General features: G+C 41.1%; 1 protein-coding gene across 1 annotated transcript in view; it reads right to left on the bottom strand.

Moving 5' to 3' along the window:
- LOC126092059 (exportin-2) overlaps positions 1-24,250 on the bottom strand; it is a 171,711-nt gene extending 147,461 nt beyond the window's left edge. The window contains exons 1-2 of the mRNA XM_049907465.1: positions 23,901-24,250; positions 23,630-23,775 (exon numbers count right to left, since the gene is read on the bottom strand). Of these exons, the coding sequence (XP_049763422.1) occupies positions 23,630-23,775; positions 23,901-23,985 (231 nt within the window). The 5' untranslated portion in view covers positions 23,986-24,250. The remainder of the gene's footprint in view (positions 1-23,629; positions 23,776-23,900) is intronic.
- Between the last annotated feature and the right edge of the window lie 551 nt (positions 24,251-24,801).

Here is a 24,801-nt window from a genome sequence, read left to right as displayed (position 1 = left end):
CAGGTCACATACCATGCTTGTCGGATCTGTTACAACATGCTGGACTGATGATGTTCGTGGGTCGGTGTTGGCCCACTGGTCTTAGTTTGGAGACCCCGCCTTACTATCATCAGATGGATTGCAAAATAGCTACGGATACAATATGTATGTGAATTTCATGTGTTTTCTTCGAATAATTAAGGATATGTGGGCATATATGTTACGGTTATGTTTTAAAAAGTACCAAGTCCATGACGGTGTTGCTATTATGAAGAGGATCACAAGTGAGTAAAACAGACACATTTTGTGCTGTTTGAGGCTTACCCGGCGCTGCATCTGCTTCATAGGTTCGCGGGAATTATGACAGATAATATTGTAGAAACCGCACAATATTTCAGCGAGACAACTGCCTGCCCGCCATCTTCAGGTGCTACTGTCGCGTCGTGGAGAAGCTCACCAATTTATATGTTGGCTTTCTAGAACAGCGCAGCGCAGTCCAGCATGTTGTAACAGATCCGACAAGCATGGTATGTGACCTGCCGTAATTTTTTGTATTACAGTAAAATTTTGCTTATTGAGCACCTCCCATAAAGAGTGATGCACAACAGGTAGAAGCAAATTAAGACACTGACTTGCAGGCGCAAGCAGGGACATAACGACATCGAAGACCAATCATGGGTGGCGTCGAATACAAGAGCCCTCTGCTGGAGAAACGTGTCGCGGTCTGCGGAAGCACGCCGCGCGGTAAATGCAGCCGGGAACGACGAACCCCGTTCGCACGCACGCGAGGTGTTGGCACGCGATTAAAGTATCTGTGCTAAGGTTTCTCATCTGCATTGACTTGGTGCAGTTGCTAATCCGCGGCTGACAATTCCTTAATGCCTGCACCCAAGCAGAACGTCACCATTGAAGAAAGAAGAGTGCTCCGATCTTTAAAAGAAGACAGTGATATAGTAATTTTACCAGCTGACAAAGGTAATGCCACTGTTCTTCTGCCTGCTACATCTTATTTTGGCAAGATGATGGACTTACTACAGGATACAGTGTATCATTGTCTCCAGAAAGATCCGATGGATGCCGTACAACAGAAGACATCCGCTCTCCTCAGATCCAGCCAACTTCCTGACTATGTGAGTTTAAGAGAACAAGCACCAGTTCTGCCAGAACTTTATGGCCAGCCAAAGATACATAAGGAAAATGTTCCGCTTCGCCCTATCGTCAGTAATATAGGTGCCCCAACATACCACCTAGCTAAACATCTGGCTTCTCTTCTGAGTCCCATGGTGGGGAAAAGTGAACACCATATTCGAAACTCAGAAGATTTTATACGGCAACTGAAGAACCTGCGCCTTGAATCTACCGACTTACTAGTGAATTTCGATGTGGTTTCTTTGTTCACACGAGTGCCTCTGATGGACTCATTACAACTCATAGGAGCTAAGCAGGAAGAGGACATCTTACACCTTTTCAAACATGTGCTTACCTCGACTTACTTTATATTTAATGACCAGTATTTTGAGCAGACTGACAGTGTTGCTATGAGTAGCCCTCTGACTCCCATAGTAGCTAATCTTTTTATGGAAGATTTCGAGGGCAAAGCACTTCAGACGGCGGTTTTGAAACCCAAATGTTTTTGTAGATATGTAGATGATACGTTTGTGGTATGGCCGCATGGGACAGCAACACTTCTTTCTTTTCTGGAACATCTGAATTCCCTCCATCCAAGCATCTGTTTCACCATGGAGGTAAAGAAAGATGGTGAGCTCCCATTTCTGGATGTTTTTGTTCGTAGAAAAGGAGACGGCTCCCTGGGTCATAGTGTGTTCCGGATGCCTACCCACACAGACTTGTATTTACAAGCTACGAGCTGTCATCATCCCTCACAGCACAGCGGTATATTACGGACGCTAGTGCATAGAGCTAGAACCATCTCAGATCAGGACAGCTTATCTGCAGAGCTTAGCCATCTCCGTTCTGTGTTTGCCCGGAACGGGTACTCCGAGAAGCAGATCCGGAATGCATTTCGACCAGCACGCTCCAAACCTCAAGAACAGCCTGAAGAAGCAGAGAACACCAGGGGGTTGGTTTTTATACCGAATGTTGGTGGTGTGTCTTTTAAGATGGGCAGAATTTTCAAGAAATACTGGATTAAATCTGTTATCCGGCCCCCAGCACGTGTGCATTCAATGCTGGGCTCTGTTAAATACAAACCTCGGCCTGAGGAGACCAGGAATATATAAAATCCCATGCCACTGTGGGAAGTCTTATATTGGCCAGACGTGTTGTACGGTTAAAGACAGATGCGACGAACAGAAACGTCACACGAGGTTGGGTCAGCCAGAGAAATCTGCGGTTGCTGAACACGGCCTCGACATGGGACAGTTTGAACTATGAAGAAACCAAGATCCTCTCATATGCTTCCACATACTGGGACACCATCATCAAAGACATGGTCGAAATACGTATAAGCAGTGACTTAATAAACAGAGACATGGGGTTTCACCTGAGCGAAGCCTGGGAGCCAGCCTTGGCGGCATTAGGGAATCATCAGCTGCAGATTAGCAACTGCACCGAGTCAACGCAGATGGGAAGCTTTAGCACAGATGCATAAATCGCGCGCGAACACCTCGCGTGCGCGAAAGGGGTCCATCGCTCCCGGCACATTTCCCGCGCCATGGCGCGCTTCCGCAGACCGCAACCCGTTTCTCCAGCAGAGGGCTCTCGTATTCGACGCCACCCACGATTGGTCTTCGATGATGTTATGCCCCCGCTGGCGCCTGTGCTGTTCTAGAAAGCCAATATATAAATTGGCGAGCTTCTCCACGACGCGACAGTAGCACCTGAAGATGGTGGGCAGTTGTCTTGCTGAAATATTGTGCGGTTTCTACAATATTATCCGGCGTAATTCCTGAGAACCTATCAAGCAGATATGTTTTGTTTAGGTACTAGGTTGAAGGAACTTTTGAGTGAAATTTTTACTTGCCATGTTGTCAATGGTGGTAGAACCTAAATGTTTAGGCTAGTAAGAAAACATCAGTGTTACACAGTACAATATGTTAATTATTTTGTGAAGAGAGTACTTTTCATTGCTGCTCGCCATAGGGCCAACAAGGCCTTTGTTGAAAATAGATCCCCCCCCCCCTCACACACACACACACACACACACACACACACACACACACACACACACACACACACACACACACACACGACCACAGTCTCTGGCAGCTGGAGATAGACTGCGAGCAGCAGCACATGATAGAAAAGGCAACTTATAACACTATTTGTTTATGGTTCATCTAAATTTTTTGTAGTTTTTTTGCTTTAAAATTTTCACATATTGGTACTGTACTTTCTGTATATGTAAAGTAAAAAGTGCTATACTGGAGGTTTTAGTTCTTTGCATTGTAGTTGAGTAATGTAAGTAAAATATTATGTAAATTGTTTATTAAGTTAAATAATTTGCTAATGATATTTTGTATTTAAAAATATTTGTATGTATAAACTGTTCATGTTGATAAAAATTTGACAATTGTAAGAAATGGTCACACTTAGGAACAATGTAAGAAACAGGTGTTTTGAACTATAAAGAAACTAGTTTACCCTGTTATTTCATCCTAAACATACACCTACATGGGGTTCCTTACTTGTGTTTGATTAATCTGAGTATCCTGTTTTACATAGTTATCCAAGTGCCAATTTAATATAAAGAGGCACCATTTAATTTTTTTTTTTAATAATGAGATACATGTGTGAGGGACTAAATCTTGTAGTTATGAAATTATGTCTCAGTAGTGGAAGAGTGTAAATTGAATAGGGTGAATTTAAATGTAATTTTGCATCACAAAGTTTGAGTGTTCAAAAATATTTTCATTCTGAGCAATAGTTAAAGAAAAGTTGTCTTGTTGTTCCACTGGAAGGCGTAATGAAAATTTTAGTTAGAGTAATAAGACGCCCTGCTTTAGCATATTACATAGAAATAAAGTCAAACTGTTCTTGTTTTAAAAGTTTTCTTAACTATTGCAAAGTGTTATAGTAAAAGTTTGCTTAGGTAAAATTCAGTCAGAGTGAGGCAAAGTTACTAGAATCTGTTAAATGACTAAACAGAGTTAGTTCAAAGAGTAATAGCTTTTGAAAGTTAATTCCAGTAAGAAAGAGGTTTTCTTGATGGGAAATGTTCAGTATAAAAAAAAAATGTGTGTTTTAGTATCTAAGTATCTTAGTATTTATGATATGAATATAATAGAGGGAAACATTCTTGGTATGTTGATAGAGACACTAACAAACACAAACACACACATAAAATTAAAGTTTTCGCAACCCACGGTTGCTTCATCAGGAAAGAGGGAAGGAGAGGGAAAGACGAAAGGATGTGGGTTTTAAGGGAAAGGGTAAGGAGTCATCCAATCCTGGGAGCGGAAAGACTTACCTTAGGGGGAAAAAGGGACAGGTATACACTCACGCGCACACACACACACACACACACACACACACACACACACACACACACACACACACACACACATCCATTCGCACATATACAGACACAAGCAGACGTGTGTAAAGGCAAAGAGTTTAGGCAGAGATTTTAGTATTTAAGTTTGTTGGCTATGGAAAGCGCTTTTCTAAAGGTCCCCCTGGCCATTTTTTTAATTTTTTTTCTTTTTGCTTCCTTGAAGTTATCTACTGGGTTTTTTTCTCTTTTAAAAACATAATGTATAAGGGTGTAGCAGTCAAGTAATTCCAGTGTCTGCACCAACATTATTTAAGTGGAGTAATATTTATTTGAAGGAGCAACTTAATTAAAAGTAGCAAAAAAGTAGGCAAAATTCATACTTCTGCTTTTCAATACTTCACAGTTTCACCGCCTGGACAGGCTGGCAACCTTTAGTACACATTTTAAACCACTAAATGAACTTGGAACCGAGTTGTCATAGCTTCAGTATAATATTATTCATACTGTGTTTCTTTCTAACCACTGGGTAAGATCTTCAGAAAAGAACTGAATAATCTGATTTACTAATTCATTAGACACAACACATGGTCAAATTCTGTAAAAAGGGTAACTCTATTGATTAGCTTTTCCTATTAACAGGACTATCCTCCCATAGTGTACTTTATTTGGAAACTAAACTAAATTTAGTAAGAGGGTTACGCATGGCAACATAGAGACAGGATTTCTGTTATTCAGGCACAAGTATACTAAAATTCAATAGTAGTGGTAGGGTTGTAAAATGGGTGGGGGCCTCCTCCTCACCCCCACCTGGTTGTCTCTCCCATCATACACTGCTGCTCACAGTCTAGCTCCAGCTGCCAGAGACTGTGGTAATGCGTGTGTGAGTTGCACTTTGTGTGTGTGTGTGTGTGTGTGTGTGTGTGTGTGTGTGTGTGTGTGTGTGTGTTTATTTTCGACAAAGGCTTTGTTGGCCGAAAGCTCACTTTCCAAGAATCTTTTTGTTGTACCTATCTGCGACTCAGTGTCTCTGCTATATGGCGAGTAACAACTATCCTTTTCATAATACTGTTATATTCCATCTTGGGTTTTCCATTGTTTGCCTCTACATTTCACTGATGTAGAAATAGTTGTCCATTCTGGCAAGTTGGCAACAGCAAGAAGTTTGTCAATGAGGGCTAGTGTGTATACAGTGTGCATCAGTCATTGGTTTTATAATGATTGCTAGCAAAGTCAGCTTATTTATGTCTGATTAGAGATAGTATCTGACAGATATTCGTGCCCTGCTCTCTGCACAGGAATTACTGCACTGCTGAATCGGGGCAGTCACCATTTGCCACAGACAACAAGTACACATCAGCCCTAGGTCATGAGAGATCACTCTGTTCAGCTCCCAAAAATCAGCACCAGTGTGGTGCAAGGGGGAGATGACAGATAAAATGGAAGTTTTGCAAAGGATAGGACTGCACTGGTTACATTCCATGGCAACCCCAGTGGTCACCATTTTTACTTGTTACAAGCAAAGACATTACAGTGGTGAGCAGTGCGAAGAACTACACAGTCAATGGCACTAACATTATGGCCACCAACCACCATTAGGGGAACCACCACCCTAAGTATTAACCATACATTAATTCACCTACCTGACACATCCTTTGAAATCATACCCCTAAAAACATAACATACTTTAATAACGCTTCAACTCAACTCTTCTTGCCTCCCTATATCAGATGTTAACCGTGCAAAATGGATGCATATAAACTGAACACTTACTAAACCACAACCTCAACTATCTGCATAATTTTAGCAATAATAGGTATTGGTTACTAAAAGTTCAAGCGTATAGCTGTCAATTTCCATCCTTCCAACCTGCAACCTACAACGTGCAATTTCATACTGGTCATATTGGCGTCAAGGAACAGTCAAAGAACAGAGCAAAAACAAGAACCAAAGACTCACTGGATGTGCCAAATGGTAGTATAACAGCAATGGAAGCGTAAATAGCGCAAAGCAACAAGTGACATTGTGAATGAAGTAAGAGATGCTGTCACAAAGCGTAAATAACTGTAAATATATTAGGACTTCTGTTGCGGCCAGTTTAAAGGCAGGAATCCAGGGGATCAGATTTTCCCTAGTTACAAGGAAATATAATGGCACAAACCAAAGCTAATTTCCAGTGCTGTAGAGGGAGTACTGAGTGCTGGGCATTGACAGTTCCAAGTCAGCAACTTATTCTGACAACAGAAGCACCCTCCAATCGAGCAGCCACCTCTGCATCAACCTACTACCTAGAGTCAACAGCTGCACATGACACTGGCCACCCCTTCAGCAAGCTTCCACAACAGCAGATGGGTTCAACAGCACAGAGGAATGTGGCAGTGGAATTCCTTCCACATGGTCAACCAACAGATAGCTGTATTTAGATTCCCCCCCACAAGGCCAGCCAGTGATTGTCAAACAGCTGGGCTGTGTTACGACATCTCCTCTGTACTATTCGTTGCCATGAGGACAACAACACATTATAACGCAGCCACCACCATCGCCACTTGGTCTCGAACTTTCAACTGATGACTGATCCCCCAGGCAGCTCTGCACTCTGCCACTATCCCAAGTCTGCACCAGCATATTGCCTCCACCTTCATGTTCTGGGGCTCGCACAGAAGACCCCCAGCCCTTTGCCACTGGGGCATGATGGCTTCTCGTGGTACTGGGACACGATGGTTTCTCTGTAACAGCCACAGACAGAGCAGTCACCCTGCTACACCTGGCTAGTTGATACATCCTCTAACACAGCAGCTACTTTGTAGATGCTAAAGCTGCAAGGCCAGCATTGAGAGATTAACAAATGCCAGGAGGTGCTGCACTGGTGTACTTCCCACACTCATCAAGGCCCCAGGAAGTAACATTTGTAGATGAATGAATGTAAATAAACAACAATAAAAGGTCTTTTTCATCCACGAGCTGTCTTCTTCAGCTGCACCTACACCCATGTCCAATAGAGAATCGCCATCTACATCAGCCACTCGCAGAGCCCATTACAGCACTTTGTTTTCACTGATTCAGCTACTCCTGCCCACCACAGTCCGCTATCCAACAGGTTATCTACTAGTGAGCACCGCCTCACAGCAGGAGGAGCTACTTCAGATGGTTCTCTCTGAAAAGATTGGAAGACGGTGGAGGGGAGGGACATGTCTAGACATCAAATTCAGAAGGGTACTCTAATCTTTGTCTATTAGGGGATGGGAACAGTGGAATGTCTTGGGGGGATTGTGCTCTGTGGAGGAGGCGAAGCTTCTGGTCAAGACAGCATGGAACTCTTCTAGACTATGGAGATATTGATTTTAGGACTGAAACGTCTTATGGATGTTCTTCCAAATACTCTGAGAAAGTAAGGGTACAGAACCAGAACCCCTCTGTTTATATTAGAGGGTGTATCAGGCCTCTGAAGAGCTGGAGGCAAGCGGACTTACACTAGAAATATAAAAAACCCCACACATGCACTTATGTCAAGAATGGAATTTAACTCATGCCGAGGGTGAACTTCTGTTCCAGGAACTTGGTGACCATCAGGATGAAAGAGCGTGATGAACAAAACACAAGGGAATTTGTATTTGCCTCAGCTTACCTTCCTAACGAGGAGAGTGCTCCTACTTCCCTATAAAGGAGGAGAACAGTAGACAGTTGCTTGCATAAATGAACAACTGTTAGTAGATTGTGATGCCAATGTCTACAACCTGTTGTATGCAGCAACACGAAGAGCAGAGTTGAGTACATAGTGGAATATGTATTGGCAAGTAATTTAGAGATCTTGAACAGGGTAGGAAACCTACCTTCAGGAACAGAAGGAGGGAAGAAGTAACTGACATAACATTTGGGTCCATATTAATTGTGACATAACATTTGGGTCCATCTTAATTGGCAGTTACATCAAACAGTGGCCTGTGGTAATGGAGCTATCATTATCTAATCTGAAGTATATTAGGTTTGGGATTGAAACATATGTTACATAGACCATGGCCTATAGGAATCCAAGGAAAACACATGGGGGAAATATAGGAAAGACCTAAACTAATACTTACATGATACTAAAACTTCAATAAGAAATCCACCAGATCTTGAGGAAACAGCAGATAAAGTGACATTTGCCATTAGGAGCTTGTGTTTAGAGAACTGTCAAATCACCAAGAAATGCACAAACAGGAATGTACCTCAGTAGAACAACAACCTGTAATTTCAAGGTAAGCAGGTAAGAACATTAAAGTTTGCAAGAAGGAAAGGACAATGGGCCTGTGGTAAAAACTGGTGTCTAAGCCCCAGGACCATATACTGCATATAAATCTTTGAAAGAAGACAACTTACAGGCCTATAATATGGTGGAATAAGATAGAAAATAACATTACTGATTGGGGGTATGGGAGGGTGCAGAGATTGGCCTGTCTAATCACAAGAGATGGAATTAGCAGCCCTCTGCTGGGGTAGAAACAACGCTGGTCATGCCACCATTACATCTTTGGGTTACAACGGAGGCAGCAGCAGGGGCATACAGGTTAAAAACTGTACACCTTTAAAGACATCCAGAACCCCACACTAAAACAGGGTGGTGTGGAGCCAACTGGCATTTTTCAGCTAGTTGTATATTAAATACAGAAGCAGAGAAAAAACAACTGAAAGTGTCTATAGGCGTACTCCATATCAATTCAGGCAGGCTAGGAAAAAATCTTGCCTTCATCGTCTCGGATGTTATTGAATATAGAATACGTTACAATGATGGACTAATTAAGGAACAGGTATTTTTTTGTTTTCCAAAAACATTTCTGCTCCGAGATGCAGCCCACCAAAGATGACACTGCACATACCATTTTGAAGATGCAATTTTGGAAAAAAATTTAAAATGCTGTATCTCTGGAACAGTTCTAGATGTTTTGTTGGGGCTTGTTTTATTTGAAAGATAATTTCTTTATGATTACAAAGAAATCCTCCATTTGGACTTATCTGTCAAAGTTCTTTTACTATAGTGTTCTGAACTTTTTTTGTAATAATTTTTTTTTCAAACAGGCCAGTCCATAAAATTTTGATTTTTATTAGTACTGTATAGTTCTACATTTCCTGAAAAGAAAAGCTTCGAATTTGAAGTGGAACAGGTTTTATAAGCAATTGAAATTTTTGCCTTACATAAAACCTGTTTTATTACATTATCACGTAACAGGCTCATAAAAATCAAATCCTAGCCTAAAGACTTAAAAGTTTCAATTTATACAAATTTCGTGCACTCTGTTTTGCACTGAAATTAGCCAGTCATTGAACTAAAGTTTTCTTTCTCCTGTTATCAGGAGAAAGAAAACTGCCGTTCTACGGATCGGAGCGTGGAATGTCAAGATCCCTTAATCGAGCAGGTAGGTTAGAAAATTTCAAAAGGGAAATGGATAGGTTAAAGTTAGATATAGTGGGAATTAGTGAGGTTCGGTGGCAGGAGGAACAAGACTTTTGGTCAGGTGAATACAGGGTTATAAATACAAAATCAAATAGAGGTAATGCAGGAGTAGGTTAAATAATGAATAAAAAAAATAGGCGTGCGGGTAAGCTACTACAAACAGCATAGTGAACGCATTATTGTGGCCAAGATAGACACGAAGCCCATGCCTACTACAGTAGTACAAGTTTATATGCCAACTAGCTCTGCAGATGAAGAAATTGATGAAATGTACGATGAGATAAAAGAAATTATTCAGATAGTGAAGGGAGACAAAAATTTAATAGTGATGGGTGACAGGAATTCGAGTGTAGGAAAAGGGAGAGAAGGAAACATAGTAGGTGAATATGGATTGGGGGGAAGAAATGAAAGAGGAAGCCGTCTGGTAGAATTTTGCACAGAGAATAACTTAATCATAGCTAACACTTGGTTCAAGAATCATAAAAGAAGGTTGTATACATGAAAGAATCCCGGAGATACTAAAAGGTATCAGATAGATTATATAATGGTAACACAGAGATTTAGGAACCAGGTTTTAAATTGTAAGACATTACCAGGGGCAGATGTGGACTCTGACCACAATCTATTGGTTATGAACTGCAGATTAAAGTTGAAGAAACTGCAAAAAGGTGGGAATTTAAGGAGATGGGACATGGATAAACTGACTAAACCAGAGGTTGTACAGAGTTTCAGGGAGAGCATAAGGGAACAATTGACAGCAGTGGGGGAAAGAAGTACAGCAGAAGAAGAATGGGTAGCTTTGAGGGATGAAGTAGTGAAGGCAACAGAGGATCAAGCAGGTAAAAAGACGAGGGCTAGTAGAAATCCTTGGATAACAGAACATATATTGAATTTAATTGATGAAAGGAGAAAATATAAAAATGCAGTAAATGAAGCATGCAAAAAGGAATACAAACGTCTCAAAAATGAGATCGACAGGAAGTGCAAAATGGCTAAGCAGGGATGGTTAGAGGACAAATGTAAGGATGTAGAGGCTTATCTCACTAGGGGTAAGATAGACACTGCCTACAGGAAAATTAAAGAGACCTTTGGAGATAAGAGAACCACTTGTATGAATATCAAGAGCTCAGATGGAAACCCAGCTCTAAGCAAAGAAGGGAAAGCAGAAAGATGGAAGGAGTATATAGAGGGTTTATACAACGGCGATGTACTTGAGAACAATATTATAGAAATGGAAGAGAATGTAGATGAAGATGAAATGGAAGATACGATACTGCGTAAAGAGTTTGACAGAGCACTGAAAGACCTGAGTCGAAACAAGGCCCCCGGAGTAGACAACATTCCATTGCAACTACTGACGGCCTTGGGAGAGCCAGTCCTGACAAAACTCTACCATCTGGTGAGGAAGATGTATGAGACAGGCGAAGTACCCTCAGACTTCAAGAAGAATATAATAATTCCAATCCCAAAGAAAGCAGGTGTTGACAGATGCGAAAACTACCAAACTATCAGTTTAATAAGTCACAGCTGCTAAATACTAACACGAATTCTTTACAGACGAATGGAAAAAGTGGTAGAAGCCGACATCGGGGAAGATCAGTTTGGATTCCATAGAAATATTGGAACATGTGAGGCAATACTGACCTGAAGTCTTATCTTAGAAGAAAGATTAAGGAAAGGCAAACCTACATTTCTAGCATTTGTAGACTTAGAGAAAGCTTTTGACAATGTTGACTGGAATACTCTCTTTCAAATTCTGAAGGTGGCAGGGGTAAAATACAGGGAGCGAAAGGCTATTTACAATTTGTACAGAAACCAGATGGCAGTTATACGAGTCGAGGGGCATGAAAGGGAAGCAGTGGTTTGGAAGGGAGTGAGATAGGGTTGTAGCCTCTCCCCAATGTTATTCAATCTGTATATTGAGCAAGCAGTAAAGGAAACAAAAGAAAAATTCGGAGTAGGTATTAAAATCCACGGAGAAGAAATAAAAACTTTGAGGTTTGCCGATGTCATTGTAATTCTGTCAGAGACAGCAAAGGACTTGGAAGGGCAGTTGAATGGAATGGACAGTGTCTTGAAAGGAGGATGTAAGATGAACATCAACAAAAGCAAAACGAGGATAATGGAATGTAGTCGAATTAAATCGGGTGATGCTGAGGGAATTAGATTAGGAAATGAGACACTTAAAGTAGTAAAGGAGTTTTGCTATTTGGGGAGCAAAATAACTGATGATGGTCGAAGTAGAGAAGATATAAAATGTACACTGGCAATGGCAAGGAAAGTGTTTCTGAAGAAGAGAAATTTGTTTAACACTGAGTATAGATTTAAGTGTCAGGAAGTCATTTCTGAAAGTATTTGTATGGAGTGTAGCCATGTATGGAAGTGAAACGTGGACGATAAATAGTTTGGACAAGAAGAGAATAGAAGCTTTCGAAATGTGGTGCTGCAGAAGAATGCTGAAGATTAGATGGGTAGATCACATAACTAATAAGGAAGTATTGAATAGGATTGGGGAGAAGAGAAGTTTGTGTCACAACTTGACGAGAAGAAGGGACCGGTTGGTAGGACATGTTCTGAGGCATCAAGGGATCACAAATTTAGCATTGGAGGGCAGCGTGGAAGGTAAAAATCGTAGAGGAAGGCCAAGAGATGAATACACTAAGCATATTCAGAAGGATGTAGGTTGCAGTAGGTAATGGGAGATGAAGAAACTTGCACAGGATAGGGTAGCATGGAGAGCTGCTTCAAACCAGTCTCAGGACTGAAGACCACAACAACAACAACAACAACAACAACAACAACATTGAACTAAAAATGTGATCCACTGCTTCAGTATTTTCCTTTGATATAGAGTGGTGCCTTCCTGTTGAACCAATAGGAACTGGAGCACTTACAATCTTCAAAACATTGTAAAAAAAATGGTTCAAATGGCTCTGAGCACTATGGGACTCAACATCTGTGGTCATAAGTCCCCTAGAACTTAGAACTACTTAAACCTAACTAACCTAAGGACATCACACACATCTATGCCCGAGGCAGGATTCAAACCTGCGACCGTAGCGGTCACGCGGTTCAAGACTGAAGCGCCTTTAACCGCACGGCCACACCGGCCGGCTAAAACATTGTAAACAGGGATTGAACACTGACAGCACTGTTGCTGTTCTTCAGCTGGAAACCTATATCCAGCAGGTGGTCCACGTGGTAGCATGAAGTTCACTACAATTTCATTTATCTCGTAACTGGTGTCTACAATATCTGCAATCCACAAGTCACACACACACACACACACACACACACACACACCACAAACATCCCCCTTCTCAGGTTGTGAATCTGAATATTATCCTGCTGTTTCCGAGGTGCTGGTTGAACGAATGAAATTTCTTCTTTCTTGCTCTTCAAAGTGCGTGCAATATGAGTTTGCCAATCACTTTGAGTCCACAAATGTGTCTTATGAATTCCTTTCCCAAGAGCATTTTGGACCAATCTTCTTGTTTCTGCTCACAGAATTCTTCAATTTCCTCTTTGGACAAAAGAATGAGGGCGGTGGATGTATAAGATTTCATGACTCTCGTAAAATCCTCAGCATTCTGAATCACAGCTGTATTTCACCTGGAAAGATTGCTTTGTAGCATGGTGCTTCAGCAGGCCTCCTAAACCATCACAAGGTCCCTTCCTGTGACCAGTAGCAACGTATACCCAGTCAGTTGGCAGAAGCAACTTACTCGATTCAAACAGCTGGTAATGATTTTTAAAATAACTAGGAGTACCATCAGAAATAATGATGATCAACTCTGCCCCTGTTTGCAGTTGAAGAATTTTGCACATTGCTAGCAAAGCATGTGCTGAGTAGTGTCCTGTGTCATCACTTATAACTGCAACACTCGTGGTCTTGTGTTAAAGATATGTCATTCCAGTAAAAACTGAAACCTGGTCATTACTCCAATGATACCCTCGTACTTCTTGTGGGAGAATCACAGACCAGTTCTCAACAAAATCACAGTGCAGCAGTAAAGGTAGTTCTTCAGCCTGTACACAGCCTTTCACTTCTGCAATATGTTGTTGTTGCACTTTCTTCAGATGCTGGGGTGTTACTGCTTTCACAAACCATTTACCAAGTTCATCAATGAAACTGTCGAAGGCAACAGTTTTCTTAATTAGTTTACTCTCCTCCCACGTCACATGTGTAATTTATGCAGAGTTGTCTGCTACGTCTTCCAGGCCAAGTGCTTGTAAAGACAGTCCTCCCTTTCCAGGGCAGTCACCACATTCTTGAAACAAAAAAGTCTCTCACTTTATGTCACAGACTACTAATGACTTCACATGCCCAATCAAGGTGTTATATGTCACATGCTCCAGTAAGTTCTTCAAAGTTACCACACAAAGTTCAAAATTTGCGCAGTACACACGTAAACAGACACCTCTAGGTGGGTGTGGAACTACACACTTAGGTCGTAGTGCATAAAATTTTGATCTTCCAATATGTGAAGTTGTGTAGTTGCTCTTATAAATTGCAAAAGTTTCTTTAATACAGTGAGTCATGTACCTCTTCACGTTCACAACTTTTTGACAAACTGTTACAGTTATAGTGTCTTTTTTGTTGGCACTCTGGCAAGAACAGTCCCATTTCTCTTCCAGATAAAATGGCTGTACTATTTGAACTTGAGCTGCTTCTACAGAATGACCATAACAGGGATCTGGTCTTTTACAGACCTCACATTCCTTGATTTGTCTACCATGTACTTTGATACTGATGGAACGTGGTTCAAAATTGTTTTCTTTGAAAATGTCTCTGGACTAGGAGTTAAAACTTGCACCTTTTCACTGCAGGATGCACAATATTCAACAGCTGAAATGATATTTGTGAAAAATTGCTTGCAAGAGTGCTTTGGTTCATTTTCTTCTGAAGATGGAATTTCTACTTTGAAGAGTGTGGTCAGTTTTGTTGTAGTGTATTCATCAATAGCTTTAGCAATTTCTCTGTGCTTTCGTGATGCATTGAACATATGACTCAACTTCGCTGACCACGGTTTCTTAACAGGACAAACACCTACCTCTGTAGTTAACTCATTCAGGGTATTTAATTCTTCCTCTATTGATGCAAAATCTGCATCATCTAATCATCTGCACCATGGGAGGCTTCGCCTTGTTCAAGTACTATCATTGTTGTTATTCTGTCAAAACATTTATAACACAAAAAGTTGTCACTGGAAACATCTTCACTTTGAAACAGTCTCCAAATGAGAACACTTATTCCCAACCTGAACAAAGTCTTTTTGTCGGTCTTATATATCACCCTTTTATGGATATGCAAATAGTCAGCACACTTCACTCTCCTATGGCCTCAGTCAGAAGACATTTCAAACAGTTCTTTTCACAAAACACACTGCAACAGTATCAACTGGCAAACTGTTCACAAAAACACCGGACTCACTGGATGGTCTCAGATTACTCAGAAGCCTCTCCAGTAAACAAATTAGCACTGAACAACTACAATACAGAAACCTGCAATGAACAACCATGACAAAGAAACTGACAAGAAACAACAACAAAGAGTAAAAAATATCTGCAACATTGAAAGTGAAAATAAATAACTGCAACAAAGAAAGTGATAGGAAATAACTGCAACAAAAACAATAGAAATAAATATTGTAACAAAGTAATTAGTATGAAACAACTCCAGTGAAGACATACATTACCCATGAAAGGGGTCGACAGAAGCGTCTGACCCCACGCGTCGGCTTTGACCCATGACATAAGGGTGCTGTCGTGTGTGACGTCATGACGGCGCGGAGTTTGGTTTGTGTGTGTGGCGCGTTTGTAGATGTCGTCATGTTGTGGTTTGTTGTGCTCTATGGTGGTATGTTCAGGGTTTTCGTTTGTGTGGTGTAATGAGCTCAGTTTGCTTTTGCTCATTATCCAGAATTGTTCAAATGTCGGCTGTAGCGGAATTCGTTTCAGTGAGTTAACGATTTTGTGTGAAGGTTAATTTAGTGTTGTTCATTGTACATCGTGTGGTATCATCATCATCATTTAAGACTGATTATGCCTTTCAGCGTTCAGTCTGGAGCATAGCCCCCCTTATACAGTTCCTCCATGATCCCCTATTCAGTGCTAACATTGGTGCCTCTTCTGATGTTAAACCTATTACTTCAAAATCATTCTTAACCGAATCCAGGTACCTTCTCCTCGGTCTGCCCCGACTCCTCCTACCCTCTACTGCTGAATCCATGAGTCTCTTGGGTAACCTTGCTTCTCCCATGCGTGTAACATGACCCCACCATCTAAGCCTGTTCGCCCTGACTGCTACATCTATAGAGTTCATTCCCAGTTTTACTTTGATTTCCTCATTGTGGACACCCTCCTGCCATTGTTCCCATCTACTAGTACCTGCAATCATCCTAGCTACTTTCATATCCGTAACCTCAACCTTGTTGATAAGGTAACCTGAATCCACCCAGCTTTCGCTCCCATACAACAAAGTTGGTCGAAAGATTGAACGGTGCACAGATAACTTAGTCTTGGTACTGACTTCCTTCTTGCAGAAGAGAGTAGATCGTAGCTGAGCGCTCACTGCATTAGCTTTGCTACACCTCGCTTCCAGTTCTTTCACTATGTTGCCATCCTGTGAGAATATGCATCCTAAGTACTTGAAACCGTCCACCTGTTCTAACTTTGTTCCTCCTATTTGGCACTCAATCCGTTTATATTTCTTTCCCACTGACATTACTTTCGTTTTGGAGATGCTAATCTTCATACCATTGTCCTTACATTTCTGATCTAGCTCTGAAATATTACTTTGCAAACTTTCAATCGAATCTGCCATCACAACTAAGTCATCCGCATATGCAAGACTGCTTATTTTGTGTTCACATATCTCAATCTCACCCAGCCAGTCTATTGTTTTCAACATATGATCCATAAATAATATGAACAACAGTGGAGACAGGTTGCAGCCTTGTCTTACCCCTGAAACTACTCTGAACCATGAACTCAATTTACTGTCAACTCTAACTGCTGCCTGACTATCCATGTAAAGACCTTTAATTGCTTGCAAAAGTTTGCCTCCTATTCCATAATCTTGTAGAACAGACAATAACTTCCTCCTAGGAACCTGGTCATATGCCTTTTCTAGATCTATAAAGCATAGATACAATTCCCTGTTCCACTCATAACACTTCTCCATTATTTGCCGTAAGCTAAAGATCTGGTCCTGACAACCTCTAAGAGGCCTAAACCCACACTGATTTTCATCCAATTGGTCCTCAACTAATACTCGCACTTTCCTTTCAACAATACCTGAGAAGATTTTACCCACAACGCTGATTAAAGAGATACCTCTGCAGTTGTTACAATCTTTTCTGTTTCCATGTTTAAAGATTGGTGTGATTACTGCTTTTGTCCAGTCTGATGGAACCTGTCCCAACTCCCAGGCCATTTCAATTATCCTGTGTAGCCATTTAAGACCTGACGTTCCACTGTATTTGATGAGTTCCGACTTAATTTCATCCACCCCAGCTGCTTTATTGCACTGCAATCTATTGACCATTTTTTCCACTTCCTCAAATGTGATCCTATTTCCATCATCATTCCTATCCCATTCTACCTCGAAATCTGAAACAATACTGATCGCATTTTCACCTACATTGAGCAACTCTTCAAAATATTCCCTCCATCTGCCCAAGGCATCCACAGGATTCACCAGCAGTTTTCCTGACCTGTCCAAAATACTTGTCATTTCCTTCTTACCTCCCTTTCGAAGACTGCTAATTACACTCCAGAATGGTTTCCCAGCAGCTTGACCCATAGTCTCCAACCTGTTTCCAAAGTCTTCCCACAATTTCTTCTTGGATGCTGCAATTATCTGTTTGGCTTTGTTTCTTTCTTCAACATAACTTTTTCTGTCTACCTGGGTTCTGGTATGTAGCCATTTTTGATACGCCTTCTTTTTCCTTTTACAGGCTGCCTTGACTGTATCATTCCACCAAGCTGTTTGCTTCATCCTACTTTTACACACTACTGTTCCAAGACATTCTTTAGCCACTTCTAGTACTGTGTCCCTGTAGCTTGTCCATTCCTTTTCCAATGACTCTAATTGACTACATTCAACTAACTGGTACTTTTCTGAGATCGCTGTTATGTACTTGTGCCTGATTTCCTTATCCTGAAGTTTCTCCACTCTTATCCTCCTACATATGGACCTGACCTCCTGCACTTTCGGCCTCACAATCCCAATTTCACTGCAGATTAAATAATGATCAGTGTCATCAAAGAATCCCCTGAATACACGTGTGTCCCTCACAGCCTTCCTGAATTCCTGATCTGTTATTATATAGTCAATGACAGATCTGGTTCCCCTGCCTTCCCAAGTATACTGGTGAATGTTCTTATGTTTAAAACAGGAGTTTGTGATTACTAAGCCCATACTGGCACAGAAATCCAAGAGTTGTTTCCCATTCCTGTTGGCCTCCATATCCTCTCCAAATTTACCCATAACCTTTTCATACCCTTCTGTTCGATTTCCAATCCTGGCGTTAAAATCACCCAAGAGCAGAACACTGTCCTTGTCCTTTACTCTAACAACTACATCACTGAGTGCCTCATAAAAACTATCCATCTTATCTTGATCTGTCCCTTCACAATGCGAATATACTGACACAATCCTAATTTTCTTGCTAGACACTGTCAAATCTATCCACATCAGTCGTTCGTTTACATACCTTATTGCAACTACGCTGGGTTCCATTTCTTTCCTGATGTAAAGCCCTACACCCCATTGTGCTATTCCTGTTTTGACTCCTGACAGGTAGACCTTGTATTCTCCCACTTCCTCTTCTTTCTCACCCCTTACCCGAATGTGACTAACAGCTAAAACGTCCAGCCCCATCTTACTTGCAGCCTCTGCCAGGTCTACCTTCTTCCCAGAGTAGCCCCCATTGATATTAATAGCTCCCCATCTCATTACCATTTGTTTGCCAAGTCGTATCTTAGGAGTCCCTGGTTTGTCAGTTAGAGGTGGGACTCCGTCACCTCCAAAGGTCCGAGGCATTTTGCTCTGATTGTTGCCAGCATCATATTTAAAGTACCAGGGAAGCAGGTTGCTAGCCTTACTTGCCCCGAGTCCCATTGGGTTTTACCCCTAACGGCTGAGGGGCTAACCGGTGGATTTGGTAGTCTTTGCCGTATGAGCACAAAGGTGACCACGACTCAGAATATGTCCGAGATGCCCAGCCTTATTCCGAAGTAACTGGTATCCCGACTGTCGGGACCACTTACTTGGCCACTCATACGTTGCCCGTGGTTCATGAACTAGGACATGACTACAAGAACCCACACCATGAACCACATCGTGTGGTAATTTTAATAAAATTAATCAGTTGTTGTTTTTGTTCAGGAATGGATATGACGGATAAAACTGAAAGTGCGCAGGTCAAGGGAAGTGTTCGATCCCAATGTGTGGCTGTGTTTGTTGATATTGGTATCGGAAGATGTTTTTGAGCTATATAGGCCAAGGGAATTGTTTGATCCGAATTTATGGGATCGGGAGCTGCTGTTCAGCTGTATAGGTTAAGGGAAGTGTCTGATTCCAGATGATATGTTTAGTGGTATTTGGGGATTTTTGTGATGTCAGTTTTTTTCGTCTTTTTGTGTGGTTTTGTATGGGGGTGGGTGTCTAAATTTGTTTACATTTAGTTTGCTCCCACCCAGAAACACCCCATTTCCCGCGCTTGTCCCGTTAGTGTCATTAGGCTTTTTGTGGAAAGTGTGTGTGTTTGTTTTTCGATGTATTTTCGTCCTCATAATGTGTGCGTACCGACTTTATATGCGCCATATTGGAATCGTGGTTTATGGTCGTTTCCGCCATGTTTGTGACGTCATGGGTCAAAGCAGATGGGCGGGATCGAACACTTCCGCATTTCCCACGAAAGTTTAAAAAAAATTATTTTTTTAAACAAAACCTGCCCAACTTAAATGTGGAAGCTCTACTCTGCAGAGAATATAGTACTACAAGGTACTAATTGACAGGAAAAAATCTAACTTTCCTGGATTGGCATTTTTGAAATAAAAAAAAAAATCTGTAAATTGTAAAAAAAAAATCACAAGGCAACAGTAAAAGAACTTTGACAGATATTTCCAAATAGAGGATACCACTATAATCATGAAGCAATTATCTTTCAAATAAAAATCTAGAACTGTTACAGAGATACAGCAGTTTAAAATGTTTCCAAAATTCGCATTTTCAAAATGGTGTTCACGGTTGTCATCTTTAGAGGCCTGTATCTCAGGGTAGGAATTATTTTGGAGAAAACAAAAAAACATGTGTTTCTTACTTCCTCCTGAATTTTAACATATGCTAAACTCAATAACATCTGAGACTATGAAGGTAGCCCCACTGCCTGAAGTGATACGGATTATACCTATACATGTGACCAAGTACAACATTTATTTACCTCTGATTACAAGGTATTTATTTTTTAAACAACTTCAGGCATGTGGCCTCTGTTTGCATCAATGATTTATTGCAAACGCTTCTTGAAGTGGCATACACGCACTTTCATAGGCCCTCATTAATGGCTGCAACTTCGTCACCAATTGCTTCCTCAAGTTTATGCATACTCAAGATATGCCTATGCAACACACATCAAGAACACTCTCAGTAGAAAATCTGTACACTGAGGTCAGACAGCTGAGCTGGTCAAGCGATTTCACTGAAACGAGACAGAACAGTTCTGAACACTTTACCAACTACAGCCATACTCTTTCATATATGGTATGGCCTGTTGCTCCATCCTGCTGGAAACATAGATTATTAGGATCAATTCCTAGGCGTCTTAACTTTTGTCCTACAAAGCCTTTCAACACAGTCCAATAATATTCTAACTACAGATCACTGTTCATTGTCATTTTGAATCAAATACAAGACTACAATTCTGAAAGCACTGACTCCACACCAAACCATCACATTAGGACAGTGCAAGGGCTTTTCAGGTGGTTCCTTGGAGTTCACTGGTGACCAGTATTTCATGTTCTGATTATTTACCCTTCCAGAAACATGAAAATATGCTTTGTTGGTCATTAGCAGACTATTCAGAATGGTTGGATTTCTCCATAACAAACCACTCATGGTGGTGCAGGAAGCAAGTCTTGCTCCCTTATTTCTTTTGTTAATTTGCTGTGGAACCTGCAGCTTATAAGTGTGAAATTCTCTCTCTTTTTAGCATCAGGTTTTAACAGCCCTACTGATGCTTAAAACGTGATATTGCTGGTGTGCCAAACAGCGAGGACTGTGTTTAAAAGCTTCCCTCACTATCTACAGGTTCTCTGGCATTCGCACTGTTCGTGGAGCTCCATGCTTCACGTCTAACATGCTATCAGTTCCTTCAAATTTCTTACCCCAAACCAATACTGTAATGCAGTCATGTTGGCCAATACTGAACTGTCATCGACAGATATGCAGCAGTTCCATGACAGAATTTGTTTTGCAGTAATTATGAACACAAGTGACACAGTGTTGCATATCCCAACACTCCAATGTGACCTAAATACTGTGGTGGCACGTATCATGAAAACCCCTCTCTCATTCCCCTTCCTGGCAACAATGACAAGCTATCGTGGCAGCACACTATTCACATTTGAAAAGTGTCAGCTCTGTGCCAACTTGTACAACGAATGTAGTAAATATTGAAACATTATTCCGAATTATTTGCTGCATGCGAATTTCTTGACATCACCTGCAATAGGTATAGACATATTACTGAACTGTGACGTGTGAAAATATGCACCGGACTGGGTGTTGAACCTAGATTTCCCACTTATCATGAGCATACACATTAACAATTTAACTATCTGCAAATGCTGACCAGCTAGATCCAAATCTCCATGTCACTGACCACTTCCTTATATTGTAGGTAGACATACATAAGACTACAACATAAGGAAGTAGACAATGACATATGGAGGTTTGAATCGAACCAGGGAGCTTGCATGGATAGACAAAAATGATTGAGTTGACTGCGCACAATCAGCAGGAAATCTGGTTCGAATCCCACTCTGGTACAAAGATTCATGTCACAAATGGGTAATACATCTATACCCATTGTAGATGATGTCATGAAATTCGCATTGGTGAATAATTTGGAATTATATTTTGTACAGCTGCTGAGAGTCAAATCGTATGTAAATACAAGAACCGTTCAGAAAATGATTGCTGACTCGACAATATCTTCCAGCTGCCTCAATAAATCTTTCAATGCAACAATTGGAAGTAGGGGAAGAACGAACCATGATAACATTCAGGAGACAGTCTGATGTAATGACCGGTCAAGAAGGTACTGGAGCCAGTGTATATGTGGTCAGCCTAGAAAGGGGAGTGTGATCTCTCTAGGGAAGCCTGTCACAAGAGTGTTACAGGGGATGAAAGCACACCACATTTAATCTTCCAAGACGAAGCACTGGAGGCCAGCAGAAATATCCGGGTCATTAAGTCCTGAAGAAATTGTGTCTAATAAGGACTTAGTAAAGGATATCCTACCATTCTTTAAGGGTATTGGCTGGTTTTACTTGCGGGCAACAGCAAGCTGAAAACATTGGTGTTTTGTCTTCATGTGTAAATCAAACCAAATCAAATAACTTATTGGCTTTTCCCATGGAAGGTGGTAGATCCGTAATGACAATGGAGAAGAATTCAGAAGGCTGGGGAGACTCACCAATATCAAACCATGCAGGCTTCTCTTTTATACTTCATGGAAATGTTGTGACTGTTCCTCCAACAACACAACAGGCACTTCATCAACAGAGTGAGTACTCTCTTCCTAGTAAACTGAATGTCAACAGAATACACACCTTAAATATTCCTTTCTTTATTCTAATTCCTAGAGCCAAACTACCTTAATACAAAACTACCTAATACACAGACACAATGAAATCAAAATATAACAAAGAATTGCCATGTACAACAACCTAAGTTCTTCATATTTTACCTTTAATGAGTACAGTTCAGTATAAGCTGTTTAACTGCAAGGTCCCTACATAGTCAATAATAAACAAACATTCAGGGTAACACCAGAGAGCAACAGACAAATCAGCATTCTCAAGTACCTTGAGGCTGTACACTACATAAAGTAAAAAATTTGGCATATCCCATGGGCCATTTTACAAAGATTTCAGATAACAGAATTTTGAAACTTCCTGGCAGATTAAAACTGTGTGCCAGACATAAGACTCGAACTCGGGACCTTCACCTTTCGCGGGCAAGTGCTCTACCAACTGAGCTACCCAAGTACGACTCGTGCCCCGTCCTCACAGCTTTACTTCTGCCAGTATCTCGTCTGCTGCCTTCCAAACTTTACAGAAGCTCTCCTGCGAACCTTGCAGAACTAGCACTCCTGAAAGAAAGGATATTGCGGAGACATGGCTTAGCCATGCTCGGTCCGGCACACAGTTTTAATCTGGCAGGAAGTTTCATATCAGCACACACTCCGCTGCAGAGTGAAAATCTCATTCTGGAAACAGAATTTTATTTCTCTGAGTGCAATTAATACTGGAGTGTTTACTTTCAATTACTTATCATAATCAACATTGGTCATTCAGCAAATAAATTTATAAACACAAAGAGAATATGCAAGGATGAAAGGAAATAAAAGTTCTTGATCCTTTTGCCATGAAGCCTCTGTACCAGCAGCTTAAAGAGCACAGAAATACATACTACACCAATCCGCCGTGGAACATACGTATTACGTGAACAGATCAGTACATTTAGTGCTCACCACACTCCAGTTTCTCTTGATATAGTTCTTAAAGGCAACTGCTCCAGCAATTCGTATAGTCATGTCAGCATCTTTTCTGTCGACTAAATGCAACAGCAGTAGAGGATAGTTTTGATTCACTTCAACCGACTCCAGAAACTTTTCGGCTGTAATGAATAAGAGGTTATAAAATAATGATCTATTCTTCTGGGATTTACACAGCAACATCAGTTTGTCAACACCCCCCATGTTCTAAGTTTTGACTTTCACTTTCTTTAAATGAATTTATTACCTGGTCTCCTGATTTCACTGTCTGGATTCAGTGTGTGCTGTAGATACTGGGATAACGTTTTCAAATTTTCGTCACTTAACTCCATGTTATGAGAGTGGCACTGCCGGTGACACAACGGCTCTGCTAAAACTTGGCCGCTGTACAAACGACGAGTATTAAACTTCTCAAGCCTTCTGTTTACCGTCCGTGCATAAACAGTCAACAGAAAACTACGTAGCAAAAAACATGCCGAATAAGAAGAATAATTGTGCAATCGTAAATCTAAGTATCACAAACTTTTCCCGGCGACAAACAGAAACCGTTCCAAAGTCTTTCTTTCAAAGATATACTGCTAACCGTAAACTGACATTAAAACCGTCGTGTATACAAAAAAGAAGTGCGCAGAGTCGCAGACCAAGGAGACTCATCTCTGACATGTAAATCTTGTTGGTAGGAACATAGAGTAGATATTTACTCTACGGGTAGGAAGGGAGTTGTAATTACGTCACAAACTTTAAGCCGAGGTCCGCCATCTTAAGTAGACCAAAACATTATTGCGTCAGCAAAGAGACATACCAGTGTCGAGTTTGTGCCTGTTCTGAGACGTCATGTCCGACTTCATTTAAACTCTTCTGCCGGGAGAGTTAATTTGGAGCTGGAATGAGTAGTTGGGTCGCGTGCGATGTCACATATTGGTTTGGTTCCTGTTGATTCTCTCAGTAGGTGGGATTATAATAGACATGGCCTACATCTCAACAGGAAATGGAATGATAAACTGGCTGGGCTAATAGCAAGAAATGTAAGTGGGGGAGGCACTGACATGAGTGGTAATATACCAGTGGTCATAGGTGTCGAAGCAGCATTTTTTTTTAGGATAGGTAGGACAGAACGAAGTCAAAATCGGAGAGAAGTAAAGACTGAA

Source organism: Schistocerca cancellata, chromosome 7 (genome assembly GCF_023864275.1).
Source record: "Schistocerca cancellata isolate TAMUIC-IGC-003103 chromosome 7, iqSchCanc2.1, whole genome shotgun sequence".
Taxonomy (NCBI): Eukaryota; Metazoa; Arthropoda; class Insecta; order Orthoptera; family Acrididae; genus Schistocerca; species Schistocerca cancellata.
Note: the sequence above shows the minus strand (reverse complement) of the source record. Positions and strands in the feature narration are given on the sequence as shown.